The 21,549-nt window shown below is 37.6% G+C and overlaps 1 protein-coding gene across 4 annotated transcripts; it reads right to left on the bottom strand.

Annotated features, from left to right (window-relative positions):
* Nucleotides 1–483: 483 nt before the first annotated feature.
* Nucleotides 484–20,209, bottom strand: GINM1 (glycoprotein integral membrane 1). Of its 4 annotated transcripts, none has more exons than XM_036222589.1 (9): nt 20,055–20,204; nt 19,477–19,614; nt 16,086–16,145; nt 15,830–15,926; nt 8,982–9,133; nt 8,265–8,421; nt 7,611–7,741; nt 6,119–6,282; nt 484–1,476 (listed from the first exon to the last, which is right to left on the bottom strand). In XM_036222589.1, exons 1-9 carry the CDS (start codon nt 20,172–20,174, stop codon nt 1,365–1,367), a joined length of 1,131 nt encoding a protein of 376 aa, XP_036078482.1. In that variant the 5' UTR covers nt 20,175–20,204; the 3' UTR covers nt 484–1,364. The 4 variants fall into 4 exon arrangements, with proteins under 4 accessions (XP_036078482.1, XP_016015640.2, XP_016015641.2 ...); XM_016160154.2 differs by having other exon boundaries at nt 7,611–7,744; nt 20,055–20,203; XM_016160155.2 differs by lacking the exon at nt 19,477–19,614 and having other exon boundaries at nt 7,611–7,744; nt 20,055–20,209.
* Nucleotides 20,210–21,549: the final 1,340 nt, after the last annotated feature.

Below are 21,549 nucleotides of genomic sequence, written 5' to 3'. Positions count from 1 at the left end.
TAACTTATTGTATCATCCCAACCATAGAAAATAAAGCCTCCAGGAGACCAAGTGCCTTGCCATGGTCCCAAGTCTCACTGGTAAGGACAAAAGGCAGGATAGGAATCTGCTGACTGCAAAGCCTGTACACTCCAATTGGCCATGCAGGCTCCTACACTGTTCTCACTAGAACCTGCACGCTTATGCTTAATGGATGAAATAAGACCCTGGCATCGTTTGGACTTAGAACTGGTGGTTTCCAGCAATTTAGAGAGTGAGGAAGTACATAAAGGGTGATTTTAGGATCAAATTGTAAATCGTATGCTATAATTTATAATATGGGGACAGTACACTTCACAGGGCTGTACTTATTAAAAACAGCCGGGCAAAATGAGACGTTACTCCTTCACTTTACTACCTTCCATCCTTCCCCCATACATACATATGTATTTAGCCTAAAAATAGAGTGGTTTTAAAAACCAGTCATTACTTTCTTGGACAATGTTTAAGATGATGGGTCACAATAAAAAATTTTATTAATAAAACAGAATATAGAAAGTATCACATGAAGTAAAGATAAGTATTGCATGTACTAGATCACACCATAAAATACATGTCAACATGGGCAACGGTTGTAGGGTAAACAGCACTAAACTTGGAACCATAAGAAACCGTACATTTTAACCTCATGATAGCAATGGCCTCATTAACTGACTTAAGCCTTGGTTTCAGCCAGGGTATGGAAGAAACTATTATATACAATTGTCACCTGGGAACAGTTTTCATACCAAAGACTATAAGTTTTCCTCAAAAAAAGTTTATTTTAGAGTGAGAACATGTCACTACTATCTTTAAATCCTGGTGCATTCAAGGTATGTGGTCTTGGTACAGGACATAATCAAATCATGACACACTTCAGTGATTTATACTGAGTCACATAAAGGCACGTTTGACTGAATAAAAAAATAAGTGTTAAGTTCTTGAGCTTTTAAATTAGAATTTCATAAAGTGCTCTTCACAAAGTCTTATATATTACAGTAATTTAGTGGATATAATTTCCTTAACAAAGGCACCTTGAAAAGTATTGGCACATGGCATTTTGTCTTGCCTTTCTTTTTTCTTTTTGGTAATTTCAAAGTTTCTTCACATGTCTTCTCTTCCACTGTTTAAATTTTCCTTGACAAGTCATCATTTAAATAACAAGCCCTCTTACAGAATACGGTGAACTTTAACCAGTCATTCTAAAGGCCAAGTTTTAGGCAGCTTTAGGAGTTGAGTAATTTCTCTAGTGTAAACTGATTCTTAATGATTTAAAGAAACTTACATTCAAATGGCAAATTTAGAGCCAACACACTAATTCAGAGTCCATGATTTGAGCTGGTGTTTCAAATACATATTTTATCTTTAAGGCTTTCTGCTGTTTTCTTGGGACCATCTGGATAAAAGTTGATAGCTGCCACAGGTATAACATTAACTGTATCCATCTGAAGAATTCCTCTGAAATACAAAAATTAAAATCAAACATTTCCTCTGTTTATACTTTGGTAGGAAGATAGGGCTACTTTGAAGTTATAATTAAATTACACCTAGAATTAAGTGTGTTTGCTTCATTTTCTCTAGTTTATAATGACTGTACAAACTCTTAGTCCAAAGTTCACTTTAAGCAAACTTAATTGAGGGAATATAAAGGTCCAATAAGAAGTTCCTTGGTACTCTAGGAAAGGAAGGAATAAAGTAAGTATTGATCTCCAAGACAGAGTTAGAGATTTGCCAAGCAAGGCAAAAATACTAGGCCCAAGCAATTTTCTAATAAGTACTCACCAACGGAATGCAAATTTAGACCTTTAGACTGCATTTCTCCTTTCGTGACTAAAGTCCCTGACAGAGCTTTGCATTGGATCCAAGACCCTGTATTGCCAATTCAATGTCATCCCAAACCATCAAGTTGTTTATAAAACAGAACAAGCTGACTGTGAAGTTCACAAGGGAGAAACCACAAGAATTGTTCTAACAGCATTAAAAAAAAAAAAGAAAGAAAAAACACTGAAGAGAAGAGACAGTTACCCAAACCAGCTACCAAAGATTTTATTAAAACACTGCAATAATTAAAACCATGCTACTGGTTTAGGAACAGACAAACAGATTAGTGGAAGAAGAGAGTGGAGAAGCAAGACAAATAAGTTTTAAGAATATGCTTACATAATTTTAAGATGGGAAAGGTCTAATTAGGAAAATTAAAAACCCAAGGAGCCATAAAGGAAAAATATAAATTGCTTTGACCATCAATTTAAAACTTTGTGTATCATATGGGATACTATAAACAAAAGACAAACTGCAGTCTTGAATAAATATATCTCTGCAGTACATATTATGGATGTACAACAGACGAAGGTGCTACCATATATTAATGATTACAAAAGGCCTAATACAGTTGAAAAATAGCAACGGCAATAAAATAGGCACATTGCAGGAGAAACATATACAGCTAATTATCACAAAGATACTTGACTTAGCTAGACCTCGGCTAGCACAGATTCTATTAAGAAAATGCAAATTAAAAGATTATATTTTTGTCCAGTTGAAAAAACAAAAGATTTCTATCAGGTGTTGAGATGTTAAAATACATATTCCCTTTCACCCATTAATTTCATTTTTAGGGATCTATTCTACATAAATACCCATGTGCAAAGAGATATGTGTACTTTGAATAATGTACACTACATCATTATTGGCAATAACATGAAGTTGGAAATCACCTAAATGTCCACTAGAGGAATGATGCTATTATGGCTTATCTATACTGAGGCACACTATGTAGCCCTACAGAGAATAAGTAAGCCCAGACAGGCACTGATAGGAAAAGATCTTAAGCCCATGGTTAAGCCACCCTGAAAAGATCTTAAGCCACCCTGAGACCCACAGGGGTGGCACAGCACACTCACAAAGGCACTACGAAATACTTTAAAGCCTCAAGTCTCCACATGTAATATTAGCGTTAAGTGTAGTCCATGTTTCACCATTAGAATGCACTGCACATTCCTTTCAATGAAGTCACACCTTTGAAAACTGGATTTGGGGCCGTTATGGTAATAAAAACTAAATATTGTGCAAAAACTGGAGCTGAACAGAAAATGAGGGTGACAGTGTTCTATCTGATTCCAAGATACGGGTACTGTGTAGTGACCTAAGGGTACACAAAGTCCATTAGTAAATTAGGAATTAAATAAAAGTATTTTTCTTGTTTATTCTGGCCTAGGTAGGGGCACCAGGAAAAAATCACTGGCACACTAAGAGTGCTATGAACCAAGAAAGCTTGGGAACCAATGTCATAAGCGAATAAATCAGTTTGTGGGGCAGTTAATAGTCTAGGTTGATAAACAGTTATAATTATCTAGTATATATTTGATGTAAATATATCAATACATAGAGTTTGGATAAAAGATGTATACCCAGTTAATAACCACCTTTAGGTACAAGAACTGAAAAACAGGAAAATGGAGAGGTACTTTCACTTAATTGCTTTCTACATTTCTGTACTGATGAAATCTTTTACTACCAGAAGTATCCTCAGTACAATTGCCACTAATAAAGCATATTGCAAATTTGGTTTCTGACACTGCATCTTTCCCTAAAGAGCCCATGGCAAAACATTTGGTAAAGGAACAATAAAAATCTTACAACACTGTTTTCTATGAAGGCTTGCATAATAAAGTTGAAAAAAATTCTGAGCTTCCTGTTAGCCAAAAGAAAAAGGAAGAAACTGTTGAGTTTCAGAATTTTCCTTATCAGAAAGAAATGAAGAATAAATTCTTCAGGGGAAACCCAAACTTAAAAAGTGGCAGCAACAGTAATATTTCTTTACTCTGCAGGTACTTTGCTTGCATTATGACTATGATCTTTAATAATCCTTTAAGGGAGGCATTATTTCAATGTTAACCATGAAGAAATGGGAATTTTGAAAACCTCAAGACAAGCAGGAAGAAAGTGAATGTTTAAATTGGGTCTTTTTTCCTATAATTCCCATGCCCTTTTCAACACAGCACAATGTAATTTAGCTAAGCCAAAAATTGTGGTCATCTTTATTCTATTGATATTTACTTCTATTAAGACAACTATAATGTCTGTATAACTTATAAAGATGCTAACAATAAATTCATTTTTAAATTTATAAAATAATTCATGATAAAAAAAATCAGCTGTACGGAGGGGAAAAAAGTGAAAAGTCAGTCTCCCAATCCTTGCCTCATTCCCACTCACTAGAGATAATTTATTTTCTTTGACATTCAATAAATTTTCTATGCATTTAGAGACATACACACATTATAATTTCCTTTTATCCAAATGGAATCATCTGGTTAGGCACCTCCCCACCCCCACCCATCTAATAAGTTTTGGACTTCTTTACATTTCAGCATGAACACTTCTTGCTTTTACAAGTTGCACAGAATCCCACTGCACGTGGGTACCATTACTTAGTTAAGCCGCCACTGATCCACAGTTCAGAGGTTTCCTCTTTGCTTCTGTTTTGTTAAATGCAATGCTTAAGTGAACATCTTGCTATTCTTCTAAAATTAACTTAAATTAATACTTGGGGTTGAAAATACATAGTGAGGCCCTCTTGCTTTGTTTCTCTCTTACTACACACATTGCATCTTCTGTTACAGATTTTTGTTCCTTTCTTTCTCTAATGACTTTAAGTTCTTAAGAGAGTAGTCGTATTGACAATTTGAATCCCCAAGATGAGTTTTTATCTTAATAGGTATCCAATAAATGTTTCATATTCTAAAGTTGGAAGATGGGCTAGGAAAAAAAGATGTTATTTGCCCTCTCACTGGTCTTATCCTTCCTAATTTTTAATTTTCCACTATAAAATACAGTAAATACAGCCCAGAAATAAACCCATGCCTATACAGTCAATCTATGACCAAGGAGACAAGAATATACAATGGAGTTAAGGCAGTCTCTTCAATAAATCATGTTGGGAAAATTGGACAGATACATGCAAAAAATGAAACCAGTCCACTTTATTACACCATATGCAAGAATATACTCGAAATGGATTAAAGACTTAACTTTAAGATCTGAAACCATAAAACTCCCAGAAAAAAACATAGGCAATAAACTCTTTGATATTGCTCTTAGTAATATTTTTTGGATATGTCTCTTTGGGCAAGGCAAACAAAAGAAAAATCACACAAATTGGGACTCCATCAAACCAAAAAGGTTTTGCACAGCAAAGGAAATCATCTACAAAATAAAAATAAATCTACTGAATGGGAGAAGATATTTGAAAATGATACCCCCAATAAGGGGTTAAAAGCCCCAGCAATCCCACTTCTTGGTATTTATCTGAAGAAATCCAAAACACTAATTCAAAAAGATACATGCATCCCTATGTTCACTGCAGCATTATTTACAAAAACAAGATATGTAAGCAACCTAAGTGTCCATTGAAAGACAAATGGATAAAGATGTGGTGTGTACATGTACACACACACACACACACACACACACACACACACACACACACACGGGGGAGAGGGAGGAGGGGAGAGGAGTAGGGAGGAAGGGATAGGAGGAAAATTACTCAGCCATAAAAAAGAATGAAATCTTATCATTTGCAACAATATGGAAGGACCTAGAGGTATTATGCTAACTTAAATAACTCAGACAGAGAAAGACAAATACCACATGATTTCACTTATATGTAAAATCTAAAAAACAAAATAAATGAATAAACAAAACAGAGAACAAACTGATGGCTGCCAGATGGGACAGGGGTTGGGGAACTGAGGGGAAAGGTTAAGAGATTAAGAAGTACCAATTGGTAGTTACGAAACAGTCACAGAAATATAAAGTACAGCATAAGGAATATAGTCAATTACATTGGAATAACTACGTATGGTGTCACGTTTGCATAATAAGTTAAAAGTGTCAGATGGATACTAGACTTATCTAGGGAGTAACCTTGTAAATTATATGAATGTCTAATCTAACAACGATGCTGTACACCTCAATCTAATATAATATTGTATGTCAACCATAACTGACAAAAAATTTTTTAAAGAAAATCACAGTAAATGCAACTCAGTTTTTAATCATTAAAAATACTAATGTTTTAAAAGTAAAAAATACTTACTTATATTCACAAACTGGGAAAAGCACCTTTAAGATGGTTATTACCACAGCCGCTCCTACAATTCCAACCACCATGACGTTCAAAAACATAAAAAAGACTGGGAAAACACTGCTCCAGAACCTACACAGATCTTTTCTGAACTTTTCCATCCACTGACACATCACCTGAAAAAGGAGTTTTGATTATATTTTAGCTCTAAGAAACTTTAAAAATTATGTTCTAGTTTTGGAGTGATAATATTCTCTATCTTGACTGTGGTAGTGGATACATGGATTTGATACTTGTCAAAACTTGTCTGTTCATTTTAACGGTTACATTTTATTTTAAAATGTACCTCAATAAAGTTATTGACAATTTTAAAAATTACATCCTAACAACACAGGCACAGAAATGTTACTATCATTTACAATTATTTATACTGTTGTCTAACTATAAACCCAGTGAAAATAATTGCTAACTGACAAGAGGTTAGGCTAGCCCACTTTACACAAAATGGACCAGAATCAACTATGTGTTGCCAATAGTTTGAAGACAAAGAAAGGAGAAGAAAACAAACGTAGTCTTAGCTCTTGGAACACGGGGAGTTAGTTCACTGTGTATAAAAAACGTCCCTCTACTTAAAGAAACTAGGGCAGCACTGATGGCCTGGGCTCTGAAGACGGTCTGTCCATGGGCTGTCTTGCCCCGAGGGATGTGGGGCAGGCAGGGTGAGGGTGCAGGAGTTCAGGCAGCAAAACGAGACCTGGGTTTCCCCAGCAACCCCAAATCAGCAATCCAGTCTTTAGCGAGAACTTCCAAAAACCATCTCTGGGATCTTTTGGACTAACTACCAACCCTGCTCATTTAAGTGAAAATTATTTTGAGCAGAGGGCCTAGCTAATATATACAGAGATACCAGAACACTGTCTGAACCCTGAATATTTCCTAGTCGGTAGTATAATGTCATTAGTAATATGTGGGTACTTAGTAGGTGCCAATGCATATTTACATGTGTACTCATCTTCTTTATTAATCCTTACAGCAACTGTATAAAATTGCTTCTTTACTGACTAAGTAGCTGTATTATTGTATAGATAAAGAGGCCAGGAACTGGCCTAAGGTCATGCAACTAGTAAGTGGTAGAACCAGAATTCAACCTAAGCAGTCTGGCTCCAGAAAGCACAGTCTTAACCAAGCGTGCTTGGTCACTGCACGAGATCCTGAGGGCACGGTGCACCAAGGCGGGGGCACAATGAACAGAGAAACGTGGATACCAGAAAGACTTAGAAACTGCAAATCCCATGCAAAATGAAATCAGTGTCTGATGACCTTCATCTGACTTTATTATTATTAAATGAAACTTGAAAAGAGGAATACCTAAAAATATCACATTAAAACAGCAGTGTGTTCATCATTAACAATGTCCCATGCTGCCAATCCCCATGGTTTCTGCCTCATTTTAAATGCTACAACCATAAATGCCTGTAAAGATAATCCCAAACACCTGATTTACCTTATATGACGACGGAGGCTCTGCTCTAAGAGGGGTTTCAGGTAATTTCCCAGGTAAAGCATCCTCATCTACGGTGGTTTCCACGTTCCTGATAAGATACTGGCTGGTGGTCTGCAATGAACTAACGCTTTCTACTGTGGAGAAAGAGCCAAGTTACCCAAATCGGCTTTTTCTCCTACTAGTCCTAAGATTATTAGACCAGTAACAAAACAGCAAAAACATAAATCTTTCCATGGGAGGGGAAAAAAAAAGCATATTTGATTATTCAGGTTAAAATTGCCAGAAAGAAGCCATAAGACAGTTAAAAGAGACTACAGCACTTAGACTGTCACATAGAAAATCAAATTTTTAGAAGTTCTACATTTCATCAGAAAAAAATGAATACTTCTTCCTCTAAATTAATGATATTCTTATTACATATTTTGTGATGACCACTGAGAGTAAGAGTAAATAATTACAGCAAACTGTCGCTATGCAAGAAGCACTGATCACATTCTATTATGATTTAAAATAGATCCCTAAGTCCTCAAATGGACTTTAATACAGGCCATAAAGCATTCCTGAAAGAAGCTTATTTCAAACATATTAACTATGATTAAAAAGCACCAAATAAATAATTTTCTTAATACATTAAATAATGGTCTTTTAAAGTACCTTTTTTAGAGAGGTTGGGAAGGGTAAATAAAACGTCATCATCTCGGGAAATGGAGTATAGCATGCTTTCTTCCAAAGGTAGGGTGTAGTTTGAATGCCTCAGTATTCCCTGGTTCTTAACTAATATATCAATTTCGGTAATATCCTTTTGTTGAGCCTATAAAAAAAAATAAACAATTATTCTTTATTTTAAATAATGGTACAACCCCACAAGAATTTAAAAGTGAATTTTCCTCCCTAATTTCTAGAACTAAAAAACTTGCATTCACACAATTCTTCTTTATCACTCCCTCCACTTTGAAGCATTTAATTTTTAACTTTAATCACATTCCTGTGTGCTGTAGCACTCACTATTATAAGTCTACTCTTGGTTCCATTTCATTTACTTAGACAGACTTAGCCAGAGAAAACAGTAGCAGAACTATGAAACGAATTCAATCTCTTCACATACTTTCTCTGTTTAATGATGTTCATAACATTTAAAAGTGATATAAACATGTATGAATATGAACATTTTTTTTAAAAAAATTAAGACTTCAAATGCTAAATGAGTAAATTCTAAAACAAGTAAAAAAATTCTAAATGATTGGATTCAGGCAACATTAGGGTATCTTTCCTCCTTAGGAAGTCAGAAATAAATAATAACTGAAAATGTGCATAAAACATAAGCACAAATCTTTATGATTTAATCCCTAATTAATAAGCATACTATCTTACCTGTTTTCCATCAATCTCTACTACCTCTTCTTGTATGACAATTAGTTGCAAACTGGAACCAGATGTCATAGGCCACTCATGAACTAAAATCCTCACACTGACAATTCCAAAGTATTCTTTTTCTTCCAAATTTTCCAGATTTTCACTCTTCACTATAAAAAAAGTAGTGACAGCTCTGAACAAAAAAATATGCCACCAAATCTATTACTGAATTTGGTTATTTTGATGACATCTACATAAAACAAGACAGCTGTAAACCAATTTCTTAGGCTCCCTTCATCTCTGACTTCATTGATGTTCCAGATGTATGAAAATGAAGACAAGGTGACAATCATTACAATGCTTACGGTCATCTGAAAAGGGAAAACTGCCTGATGCTCTTTAGAGTTTGTCTGAAACACCACGCTAGCAACGTCTTTCCTATTCTCTTACACGGATCATCAATGAGGAACCACCATGGCACTATTTACCCAGCAGGACAGAAAACACGGTCAGTGCCATGTTTTAGCAAAGCAAGCACATTCATTCATCCATTCATTCATTCACAAAATCCAGCAATGGATGCGATCCAAACAATAATGACCTGAGGTTTTTGCTGGGTCCTTTCACCCCTAAGTGACTTGTTGTTACTGTTGGAGAGGGCAGGAATAGAAAAGAGCATGGGAAAGCCCTGTAACTACTCCCCACTAATGGACGATGGGGTAGAACAGGCCGCTTCCTCTGAGGCTAAGAAGCCCCCTTCCCACCTCAGTGGAGATGGTTTACAGAGCCCATGGCTACCCTATTAAGGGAGAAAGTACCACAGAAAAAGACACATCAACGGATACCAATGAAACTGCTGCAAAAGGAGCATTTAGTTTCTGTCCCTCAAATGTTATTGTCTGAGGATTATTTGCCAAAAAGCAACCCAGATGAATATTCTGAATGCAGACCTGGTGGTTTAAACTTATTCTGTGCTTTTACAGGACTATTCCTTTTATCTGGAATACTCTCTACTGCTTACTCTCCCAACATTTTAAAAATACACTCCGACTTAGGTAATTCTAGCTACCGTTTCCCCACAATACTGAGTTCATGCCTTTTTCTTTTTCTTTTTTTTTTTTTTAAACACTAACTTTCTTGCAATAGTTCTTTAATCTGCCCCCTCAACTAGGCTGAGTTCCTTGAAAGTATGCACCAAGTTTATTTTTCTAGATGGCTTTTGTTAAACAGTGATTCCATCTGGAATTATTAACACATAATTTAAAATAAATATGCCCTCAAATTATCGATAACGTTCACACACCTGGTCTAAAGGTTCTAAGTTCTAACTATGCATCAGAAACCACTGGGCAACAGTACAGATGCCAGAGCCTCACCTCAATCTTAATAAATCAAAATCTCTAGGGGGTAGAGACCAACTTTTGTAATTTTTCAGACATAGGCATTCCTACTGAGAACCAAGTGACCTAACTGGTTAGCTCAATCTAAGTCTTTACAAAACTGTTCCTCCTTGACTTCACTGTTTTTGTTGATAAATCCACCCTTCTTCAAACAACCAAGGACAAAAGTTCCTAAGCTTCCTTGGACTGCCTCACCCTCATCCTTTGTATGCAGTCTGTTGCTTCCTTTGGACCATTCCAACTCCAAAGTCTCAGATTTGTCCTTCCCATCTCCTGCCTATCTTCCCGCCCAATATCTAGTTTGTTAACTACCTCCTAATACAAGAGTTACTCAACTACTCTCTCCTTCTTTAGTCCCTCCCCCTTCAAACCATTCACACAATAGTGCCAGATTAATCCTACTAGAATATATTTTGATTGCACAGCCTCCTTGCTCGAACACCTTCGGTGGCATTCCTATGCCTTTTTTGGTAGTTCTCTGAATGGTCCTTCTTCGGGCTCCTCATGGCGGCACTTGTTGCTCCCCTCTCTCTAGTCTGCCTAACCTCCCTCACATCCTCCAAGGCTCATAACTGCACACAACTTCCCCTTTCTCATGTTGCATCTCAGTGTCTTCACTGACTGTTAACCCGTCGGTCTCTGTCGAGGAACAGCAGGCTCTTTGTCCACCTATCTGCATGCCCCAAAGCGAGTGCGCCAGGGCACAAGAGAGTCAATGGATGAGAAAATTCAGTTATATAAATACATCAAAGTGGCAATTCTTCAACCCCCACATCTGGTACCCCTGTTGTAGAATAAAATAAAATTAAAAACAAAAGCCCTTCATATTCTGACTTCCCCCACTGTGGAAGTCAGCTTTCAAAAATGGCCCTCAGTGACCTCTGCCCCCTGGTATTCATGCCCTTCACTAATTCTCTCCCACTGAGTCTGGGCTGGACCTAGTGATGGGTTTCAAACAGAATACAGCACAAGTGATGGAATGTCACTTCTATGATTAGACTGTAAAAGACCGACTTCTGTCTTGCCACACCCTCTTGCTTTCTTGCAGGTTAAGCCAGCTGCCATGTTGTGAGATGCTGTACGGGGAGGTCCATACGGCAAGAAAACAAGGGAGGCCTCTGGCCAACATCTTGTGAGGAATCCAGGCCTCAGTCCAAACAGTTCACAAGGAACTGAATCCTATCAACAACCACACTAATGAGCTAGGAAGAGGATCCTTCCCAGTTAAGTCTTAAGATGATTGTATCCTTTGAGAGAGCCAGAGTCAGAAGACCCAGCTGAGTCAAGCTCAAATTCTTGATCTGAAGAAACTATGAGATAATATTGCTTTAGGTTACTAGGTGTGGAGTTAAACTATTATACAGAAATAAATGACACATCTACCAAAAAACGTTTTAAAATAGATTTAAGAAGACTTTTGTTATTGTTACATTTAATGTTTTGAAGATTCTTGTAACTGCTAAGATGGGCTTTACTTGGGCTATCAAGGAAATGAACGCAATGCAACAACTGGATGACTAGAAAGATGACTATAATAAATAGAGCAACCGGGCTAGTTCCATGTCAAATTCTTAATGAATTAATCAATGGAATTATTATTTAAAACAGTAATAGCATTTCTTTTCCTAGCTATGATGGGTTGGCTCGCAGTCACCAATATTCTCATTGAAAACCAGTAGAAAAGATAGAAAATGATAGATATACACATATACACTCAAAACCCACATCTGTATAGAGGGATAAGAATGTTAAAAAGACAGCCGGCACCCCACAAGGCATTTGCCAACTGCCAAGATGAACTGGGAGAGAAGCTGGAAAGCTGAGTGGAAAGCACTAAGAGGCAGAAAAGCTAAACAGAGCTTTTGGCAGTCTCATGCTACAGGAGCTAAAATGAAGTTCGAGGCTACAACGGTATCTGGACATCTAACAAGACCATGGAGAGAAGGGAAGCATAGAACTAAGCCAACATTCTATGCAGTTTTCCTCACTGAAATATCTGTTGATTACTAAGTGGAGCTGGGCTGAGAAACTGAGATACATGTAAGACAGGAAGAAGTCAGGCAGAACTCTGGGAAGTTTGTGGTGGCAGGGAGTCTGAGGCCCACTAAAGAGGAAAGGCCCTGGTAAACACCCCAAGTTTCCACTTGGGAACTGTGAAGGGCTACATGTGAGAAGTAACAGTAGTGGAGGCCTCACGAAGACAGAAATCCAGCCTTCAGTCAGCTCAATCCTTGATTTAGCAATTAAGGTGCTCAGCCTCTGATCATCATGACTGCCAAGGACTAAAGTAAATCCTCTTTAGAGGAAGATAGTCATCCAGAGTCTTCATAATTTTTCACATGCAATATCAACAATGCCAACATACAGCAGGAAAAGGATCAAGAGGAAAAAAAAGGAAAAAAAGACCCAGAGGAGCTCAAGAAATTAGAGTGGGCAGACATAAACTTTAAAGTTACTGCAAGTAACGGGTTCAAGAAAATAGATTATAAAATGGAGAACTTCACCAAATGGAGCATTTCACCAAATAACTGTAAGCTATAAAAAAAAAAAAAAAAAAAAAGAATGGGACCTAGAGTTTATTATGCTGAGTGAAATAAGTGAGACAGAGAAAGATAAATACCATATGATTTCATTTATTTGCGGAATCCAAAGGAACAAAAAGAACAAACTAATCAAAAACAGGCTCACAAATACAGTGCACAATTCGGTGACGGACAGGCGGAAGGGGGGTTAGGGGACTGGGAGGATGAGGTGAAGGGTAAAAAGAGTACAAAGTAGTAGTTGATAGTCGGTCACTGGGAGGGGGAGCAGGGCAGAGGGAATGCAGTCAGCAGTGATATGACGACTAGGTGGAGGCCTAGAGGAGGGAGGGAGCAGTCGGGAGGATCGTTTTATCATCTGTATAGATGTCTAACCAATGTACTGTATACTTGAAACTAATTTATTTTTTATTTCTTTTTTTTTTTATTAAATTTATTGGGGTAACACTGGTTAACACAATTATATAATTTTCAGGTGTACATTATAATTTGATATGTATATATTCTATTGTGTGATTACCACCCCCAAAGTCCACTTTCCTTCAGCTACCATATATTTGATCCCCTTTACCCACTACGCCCTCCTCCTACCTGTCTACGTGAAAGTAATTTAAATAAATTAATTTTTTAAAAAAAAGAATGAAAATCCTAGAAGTCCGATAAATGAAATGAACTCAATTGGATAGAGCTGATGAATCTGTGTGCTGGAGGGACAGAAAGAAAAGAGTTAAAGATACATATGGAACCCTGTGCAAGCGTCAAACACATGTGTAAGTGAGAAGCAAGAAGGGAGTAAGAGAGGAGGGAAAAGGAGCATTTGTTAAAAAGATAATCGCCCCAAACTGACAAAAGACATCAAGCCACAGATTAAAGAACTCCACACCTGGGCACATCAGAGCAAAACCACTGAAAATCAAAGACAAAAAATCTTAAAAGCGACCAGGAAAAAAAAAAATTTATACATTCTCCTCAATGGAGCAATGACACTGACACTGATCCTCAACATAAACTACAGAAACGAGAAGACAATCGGGCTTCGGAGTGCTAACCCATGCTTCCACAGCCAGTCGAACATCCTCCGAAAAAGACGGCGAAGCAAAGATGTTTTCAGACAACAAAATCTCAGCTGAGTCATTGCTCACAAATCTACACTAAAACATAGTAAGGGAAATGTTTTAGGCAGAGGGAAAATGACCCCAGAGGGGAACACAGAGGCTCAGGAAGAAATGCAGAGCAATGGAAGGGTAACGCGAGGGTAAACGTAAATGGATACTGACCTTAGAAAACAGTGAGAATAAGCAGGTTGCACAGGGTTTGAGAACACAGAGTTAAAATGCATGACAATAACGAGACAAAACAAGGAAGAGAATGTTCTGGGAAATGTTATAAAAGTACTGGTTTATTGATCTCAAGGGTGACCATTAAAAGAACAGTAAAATAATATAAAAACTATCAAGATAAAGGAGAACAATGATATAAATAAACCAGAAGAGGGCAAAAAGAAGAAGAAAAAGGAAAACAGAATAGGTGGAACACAAATAGGAAACAAATAATTAAGATGGAAGACTTAAATTCAAATATATCAGTTATTACACTAATGTAAATAAATTAAAATCTCCACTTAAAGACAGATTAACAGACTGGATTGAAAAGAAAAACCTACAAGTATATGCTGCTAATAAGATATTCATTTTAATCTAAGGACACAGAAATACTGAAAGAATATGGAAACACGTCACACAACAATCTACCTCCCACCCCTTGCCATCCAAAAAGCAATTATTACTAAATATAACTAAAGCTGATTTTAAGGCAAGAACATCACTAGATGAAGGACACATTAAAATGATGTAAGAGTCAATCCACCAGGAAGAAAGACATAACAGTTCTAAATCCATCACTAAATTGGTTTAGTAATACTGTATCAAAATAAATAGAGCAAAAAATGACAAAATGGAAAGGAGAATAAACAAATCTGGATAATAGAGATTTTAACACATCAATCTCAGTTATTGACAGACTAAGGAAACAAACAAGAAAATCAGTAATTCCATAAAAGATTGAATAATATGATTAACAAATTTGACCTAACATATATAGAACATCATATCCAAACTAATTACATAATTTGCTTTCTTTTCAAGTACACATGGGAAGCAACATTCACTAAAACTAATCATATGCTCACCCATAAAGCAAGTTTCTAATTTCTAAAGCTGAAAATTATACACAGTATATCTCTGATGACAGAGGTGGAATCAGGTAAAAAAGTCCCTACATGTTTAGAAATTAAACAATATACTTCTAAGTAACCCATAGGACAAGAAATATCACAAAAAATAATTAGAAAACACTACAAACTAAATGATGATAAAATCTTATAACAAATCAAGTACAGGATACAAATGCTTAAAGAAAAAATTACTACCTTAAATGCACATATTAAAGTAGATAACAGAAATACTATATATATTTCTCATATTCTTTATTTCATTCAAATAATATGGTACATTCCAATGTAACATATTTGCTTGTCTTCAAACAACTCAAGATTCTAAAAGGTTAAAAAGAAAAACATTATACAGGCCTAGGGACAGAATAAACTGCAAACTAGAGAATCAGACAATTCGTTTTTCTTTTTTACAACTGTGACAAGGACTTCCCCAGGATTTTGCCTCTTGCTTATAAATCTCTACTACCTCTATGCACATTCTTACACTGATAACAACCTACTAGAAATGCAGTTCCATCAATGCCAATCTCATGCAAAAGAAAATGTGAATGTCAGGAATAACCAATGAAAAGTAGAAAAGTTTTAGAAACATCAGTAATGATGTATATTAACTTAAAATGGAAATAGATAACACCAAAGAACTGTTTTACTAATTTAGTATTGTTAAAAACAGAATAATTTAGTGGTACTCACCTATCAAAGTCTGACAGCTTATTCGGGTTACACCATTATTTACAGGGAAGTCATTTACATATACCTGTCCACTCTCATAGGTTATGTTAAGAACAACCTTAAAATAAAGCAGCATATACATTATGGTCTATAAATGACAACAAGCTCTTCATATTAAAAATACATTACCTAACTAAATTAGATGTGTAGGTAAAAATAAAATAGGCTGCATAATACTAGCTAGGTAATTTATTAAAAATAATCAAAGGAGACAAACCTGTTCTTTAGATACGTCCCCATCATCTTTTAAGGTAGTTACATTAACTCTAACGCTGTCCTGCAAAACAAATATATAAATTGGATAGGCATGCATTTCACATATTGAAAATAACTCGGTCTACTCCAATGTTCACATTGTTATCCTAGAATAAAAATACTCCTCTCAAATACTTTTTCCTTAGGGTAGTCTTAACTTTGAAAATAAATTACATTTATTGTATAATCACTTATGCCAACATTAAAGGAACCTTTTAAACCCATCGCTTTCATTTTACAGCCTTTTTTATGCACTTATTCACAATTCCAATTTTTAAAAATCTATTCTTTCCATTTAATTATTCAATATATCCCATATAAGCATGTAATATGTAAATGCAGTTTAAAAAGATTAACACTCACGTCCCTACTACCTAGATTAAAACCTACCTTAGAAGCCCCTTACATGACCCTCTCTCACATTCCTCTCCTTGCCCTCAGAAGGAATCCCAACACTGTCTTCCGAGCTAATCACTTCTTGCTTTTCTTTAGCTTTACTACCTGTGTATCTCTAAATATGTTGTTTAGTTTTATCTGTTTCTAAGCTTTATATAAATGGAATAATAGCGTATGTATTCTTCTAGAGCTTCTTTTAAAATTGTTTATGCAGGCAGATGTAGACATTTATTTACAGTGCTGCATAATATTCCATCAAATGATTATGAATTTACTTTGTTCCACTACCAATGGACCATTTGAATTGTTTCCAACTTTTGGTATTCATAAATAGAGTTGCTCTAACCCTTCTTAAATTGTCCCCTAGTGCCTGTGGACAAGTTTGTACAGTGCACAATTTTAGTCTCCCAAGATATGCTCAAAAGCGGTCTACTCCAATACTCACATTGTTATCCTAGAATAAAAATAGTCCTCTCAAATACTTTTTCCTTAGGGTAGTCTTAACTTTGAAAATAGGAAAATTATTCATAAACATCAAAATAATAGACAAATATATTTCTTAGTACTTGACTATCCTCGATACCTTATATATTTCCAAATGAGAGAATAAGACTGAAATGGTTTTATGAGGTTGAGTTGATTTGGAAAAGGATTCTAACTTATAAGGTCCACACCACACATTTGGGCTGAGTTCGGTACACTTCCCAACTCCCATAGGAGCCTGGGCAGCTTTTGGACTAGCGGTTCCTCAGAATCAGCTCAGCTTTCTCCTAGCCCGCCCAAATCTAGAATTAAGCTAGAACCAATGTATATACTCACCTCTAGAACAAACCAACATTTAATAAGCCATTATGTTGGTCACTATATTGTTTAGTGTAAAATTCCAGCTAAAATTTCCTCTTTTCAAATTAGAAGATCTGATAACCATAGACTATTGTTCTTCTAACAGCCCAGGTAGAGCCCTCAAATGACAGTGTTCTAAGAATCTTTTTATAGCTTCTGCCTTTCAGCAGCAAACATACACTATACCGTTAATAATTTACTGCACTCACATATATCACTTGCCTAGTAGAATGCAGGGTTTGTAAAAGACAATTGACAGTAACACACTATATTTACTAGAGAACCAAATTCAATTTTGTCCTAATTTCATTTTAGAAAAGATTCTAATCCCTTACTACCTCCTGACCCGAAGTTGAGAGCTAGGTGATATTTGTTACTCTTTCTGAGAACCCGACTAAACTGGAAGTTCAGGCTTATGAGCCAGGGGGGTGTATACTTAGAAAGTAGGTGGTAGAACTGAAAAATTTCCCCATCCACTTTCAATTCTTTCTCTAATTCCTTCACACACAAGATGCCCACTGGGACACAATGGCTTCCTAAGGACCAAAGTAATAGATATCTAGTTTAAAATAAATAAGTCTGAAAGAAATATATAAAATAAATATTAACATATATAAGAAAATAAGTGTCCTCTGGATGCCTCTCTCTGGTGACCAAACATTTTAATACTAGAAGAATGTACTATAAAAATTTTTATTATTTTACAATTTGTGTAATCTCAACTTCTGACAACTGTATATGTAAACAAAACAGAGAAATGTTTATAATCCAGTAAATGAGTCATTGAGGGGAAAGGGGAAAATTTTTTCTGACTTCAACAGATTTTCTTATATTTAGATCAGGATGGGCACAAAAAGATGAGCAGATATGTGATAAAGCAAGTACAGCAGAACCTTAATGGGTCGTCTAAGTTTGCACTATTCAATATGGTACTCACTAACTTTATGTAGCTATTTCCATTTAAATTAAAATTAAATAAATAAAAAATTTTAAACTCAGATTCTCAGTTTCACTGGCCACATTTCTAATTCCCAATAACCACAGTAGTCCAGCAGCTACTGTCATAAAGCATCACAGCACAAAGGCCTACTGGACAACACTTATCTAACATGGGTGACCACTGTAAAACTTTCAGATCTTCTGTACATTTGAAATTTTTCATAATAAAACATTGAAAATGTTTAGGCAAACAGGCTTCAGCTTCCCATATAAACATATCCAAAGAATAAGATTCTCCTTCTAGCTGCTCAGCATCCATTTAATCTCTGAAATTCTGAGTTTAGATCTGACCTTTCCAAAAGTGGAATGAAGGGGTAAGAAGAGAGAACTAAAATGATGAACCTACTAAGAGCCCACAGTGCACTGTACTATTTGCTTGCAGTCAAAATGCACTTTTCTTAGATTACAGGGACAGACTCAAACGTCTTTTGGGTTCACAAGTGACTATAATGAATCTTTAAAATTGGGAAAAGGGGAAAAATGCCTTATTTGAACTTTAGAATTTCATTTTTATTTGGTTTCTTGGTGCTTGACCATCACATTCATATTTTTGACCAGTTACAACTGTGGTCTGCATATAATTTCAGATGTAAGTGGTTCCCAGTTTCCACTGTGGCTTCTTGGGATGCTCCAGCAGAACCAAAACTTGAGATATCCTGTGATTTCTGTCCCCAGGGAGAATAATGCCATAACACTAAAAAGTTAAAAATTAAAAAGAGACATTTATAGTGCCAGTCATCCCTGAATTTAGAGTATAGTATTCAAGTCTTGACCAGGAAGAAAAGGTGTACCTTTGTTGTTTTTTCCACTCTGGGAAAACTTGCATTTTAAAATCTTTAAACCTTTCCCTACCATATATTCAACTGATGAAAGGCAAATATTGGTTTAGGTCAGCACGACTCCATGGCAAAAACGGCAAGAACCAGCCACCCTTTCAGTACAGGCAGGGATGCAGTGGTTCTCAAAGTTTAGCCGTCCTCAGCCTGAAGGGCTTGCTCCTAGATTGCTGGGCTCCACCCCCAGGCTTCAGATTAGTGCGTTCTACTAGGTTCCCAGGGGATGCTGGTGCAGCTGGTCCCACCACACTCCAGCAAGAGCTACTTCTCTAACATCACCTGCCAAAGTCCCGACGTCAGGCTAAGTGCTGGGTCTTTCTCTCTCCTTCCGCGGCCCCATCGGCCCAGCATGCACCCCGGAGTCCCGCATCCTGGGGAAGGCAATCCTTGCCGCCGCCGGTCGGAGCCAACAGTGGCCTGGAAGCGATCTCGCGCTTTCTCTCAATGAGCAACTTCCACATTGCACAAGCACATAAACACTGTTTTGCCCAGCGCCCAGCTCTACCCGAGGGAGGAGCCATTGCAAAAGCTGAAATCACTTGAAATTGCGTATTTGCGACGGGCAAGACCCCGTGAGGATGGCAACAGTGCAGACTGCGGTAAGAATCTCTTAAATTTCGCGGCACGAGGTTTAACCACATTAAAGAGCCTCTTTCTCTCTCTCTCGCTACCCCCTCCCACGCCGCCCCCATTTCCTTGAGTGCTTTTCCCCACTCCTCCTTTGGGGACCCAGACCCCGGCCCAGGGCCTGCCGGTCGGAGGTGAAATACGGTGATGCAGACGCCGCGGTCCCACGGCCCCGGTCTCCCTGAGGGTCCGCACGGAGGAGCGGCCGAGCAGCGCCCGCCCTGCCCTACCTTCGGGGCTCGAGGCGGCGGTGGCGACTCAAAGGTGCCTGTCTTCAGCCACCCAGTAGCCGGCAGCGCCGCAAGCAAGAGGAGCCGGAGGGCGAGCGGCGCCACCGGAGCGCCCTCCATCTTGGACTGGCCGGCGGCGGTGCGGGGAGGACCTGCCCGGCCCGATGGGTGGGCCCAAGGCCCGGCGGAGGCGCTCGGGGGGCGGGGCCAGAGTGGCGGGGGCGGGGGCGAGGTGGGCCTCGGGAGGCTGCGCGGCCGGCCCTCCGGGAATAGCGGACCGCGCAGGCGCGCCGCTGCGCCAGCTCGAGGGGCGGAGTCACGTCAAAGAAGGTCCGATTTCGTCATTACACCTGCTTTCTGCGCCGGGATTGCTTCACGTAAACGAGTGTGTGTTTTTTCGTTGCCATTATTTTAAAGTCAGTATATAGTAGGTATGCACACGTATATAGGTCTGTGTGTATATGTACTTACCTATAACTATGAAATGAAAATAATGGTACGATATCAGAACACTATGATAACGTTATAAATACCACGTTTAGAGGGGAAATTTTGTTAAATCGGTGGTTTTCCTTCCAGGCTTACATTGGAAGTGCCTGGGAAGTTTTAAAATTTACTGACTCGGGTTTTCCGGGGCACGAAGTTTCTGAATTAATTAGTCTGGGCTGCTGCTCCGGCATTGGTAGTTTTTAAAAAGTTCCCCAAGTGATTTATTCTTGTGCCCAGGTTGAGGATCAACATTAAATGTTCAACATTGAGCAGATCACTGGAGGCGGCGTGGGAATAACACTCAACTAGAAGCCGGTCCACCTGGACTCTTGGGGCCAATCCAGTCGGTTTCTTATCTACAAAATGAAGATGATGGACTCCCGCCCCCGCTTCAGATTAAAAATATATATATGTATATGAAACCTTTCTAAAGTAGAAAATGCCAAGATATTCAGGCATTTCAGAATAACCAGATTGCATATGATTGAGAATTGGCGACGTTGCGATTCAGGCGGAATAAGAAACATTTAGTCTTTATTTTTTTAAATAAAACTTTTGACATGAAAAGTAACACAAATCTCTGTTTCTCTTTTGCCCTCTCTTTCACTTTTATCAACCCCTCTCCCCATTCCTGCTTTTTAAGATAGAGTAAACCACAAAATCTTTGGTAAGCTGCAAAATCCTCAACTAACTCCTTGCCTACTGTAGTATATCCAACATTAACTTGAAGCGCCACCTACTCAGGTTTTAGCTGCAACCGCTGGTCTTTTCAGTCTGTTTCAAACTGGATTAAGAATGAACCCAAAGGTCAGAATATAACATATATGGATATGTATAATTTGAACTAGTGATATTTGTATAACGTTCCAAAGTACATTTAAATAAAAACATAGTTGAGGAAGGTCAGGTAGTCTGTATTTCCCTGGAGAGTCCTCTCCATAATCTGACTATTATTCTTTCATTTGTCTGTCTCCTTGGCTAGCTCTGAGCTCCAGTAAGGCAGTGG

This window comes from Rousettus aegyptiacus, unplaced genomic scaffold (genome assembly GCF_014176215.1).
Source record: "Rousettus aegyptiacus isolate mRouAeg1 unplaced genomic scaffold, mRouAeg1.p scaffold_m13_p_1, whole genome shotgun sequence".
In the NCBI taxonomy this organism is placed as follows: domain Eukaryota; kingdom Metazoa; phylum Chordata; class Mammalia; order Chiroptera; family Pteropodidae; genus Rousettus; species Rousettus aegyptiacus.
This window is presented reverse-complemented; position numbering and strand designations above follow the sequence as displayed.

Coding starts and splice junctions, on each gene's coding strand:
- GINM1 (XM_016160154.2), bottom strand. CDS start 20,174: ATGGAGGGCGCTCCGGTGGCGCCGCTCGCCCTCCGGCTCCTCTTGCTT. Junction 19,615..20,054: donor CGCCGCCTCGAGCCCCGAAG/GTAGGGCAGGGC, acceptor GATCGCTTCCAG/GCCACTGTTGGCTCCGACCG. Junction 16,146..19,476: donor TGACGTCGGGACTTTGGCAG/GTGATGTTAGAG, acceptor TTTGTTTTGCAG/GACAGCGTTAGAGTTAATGT.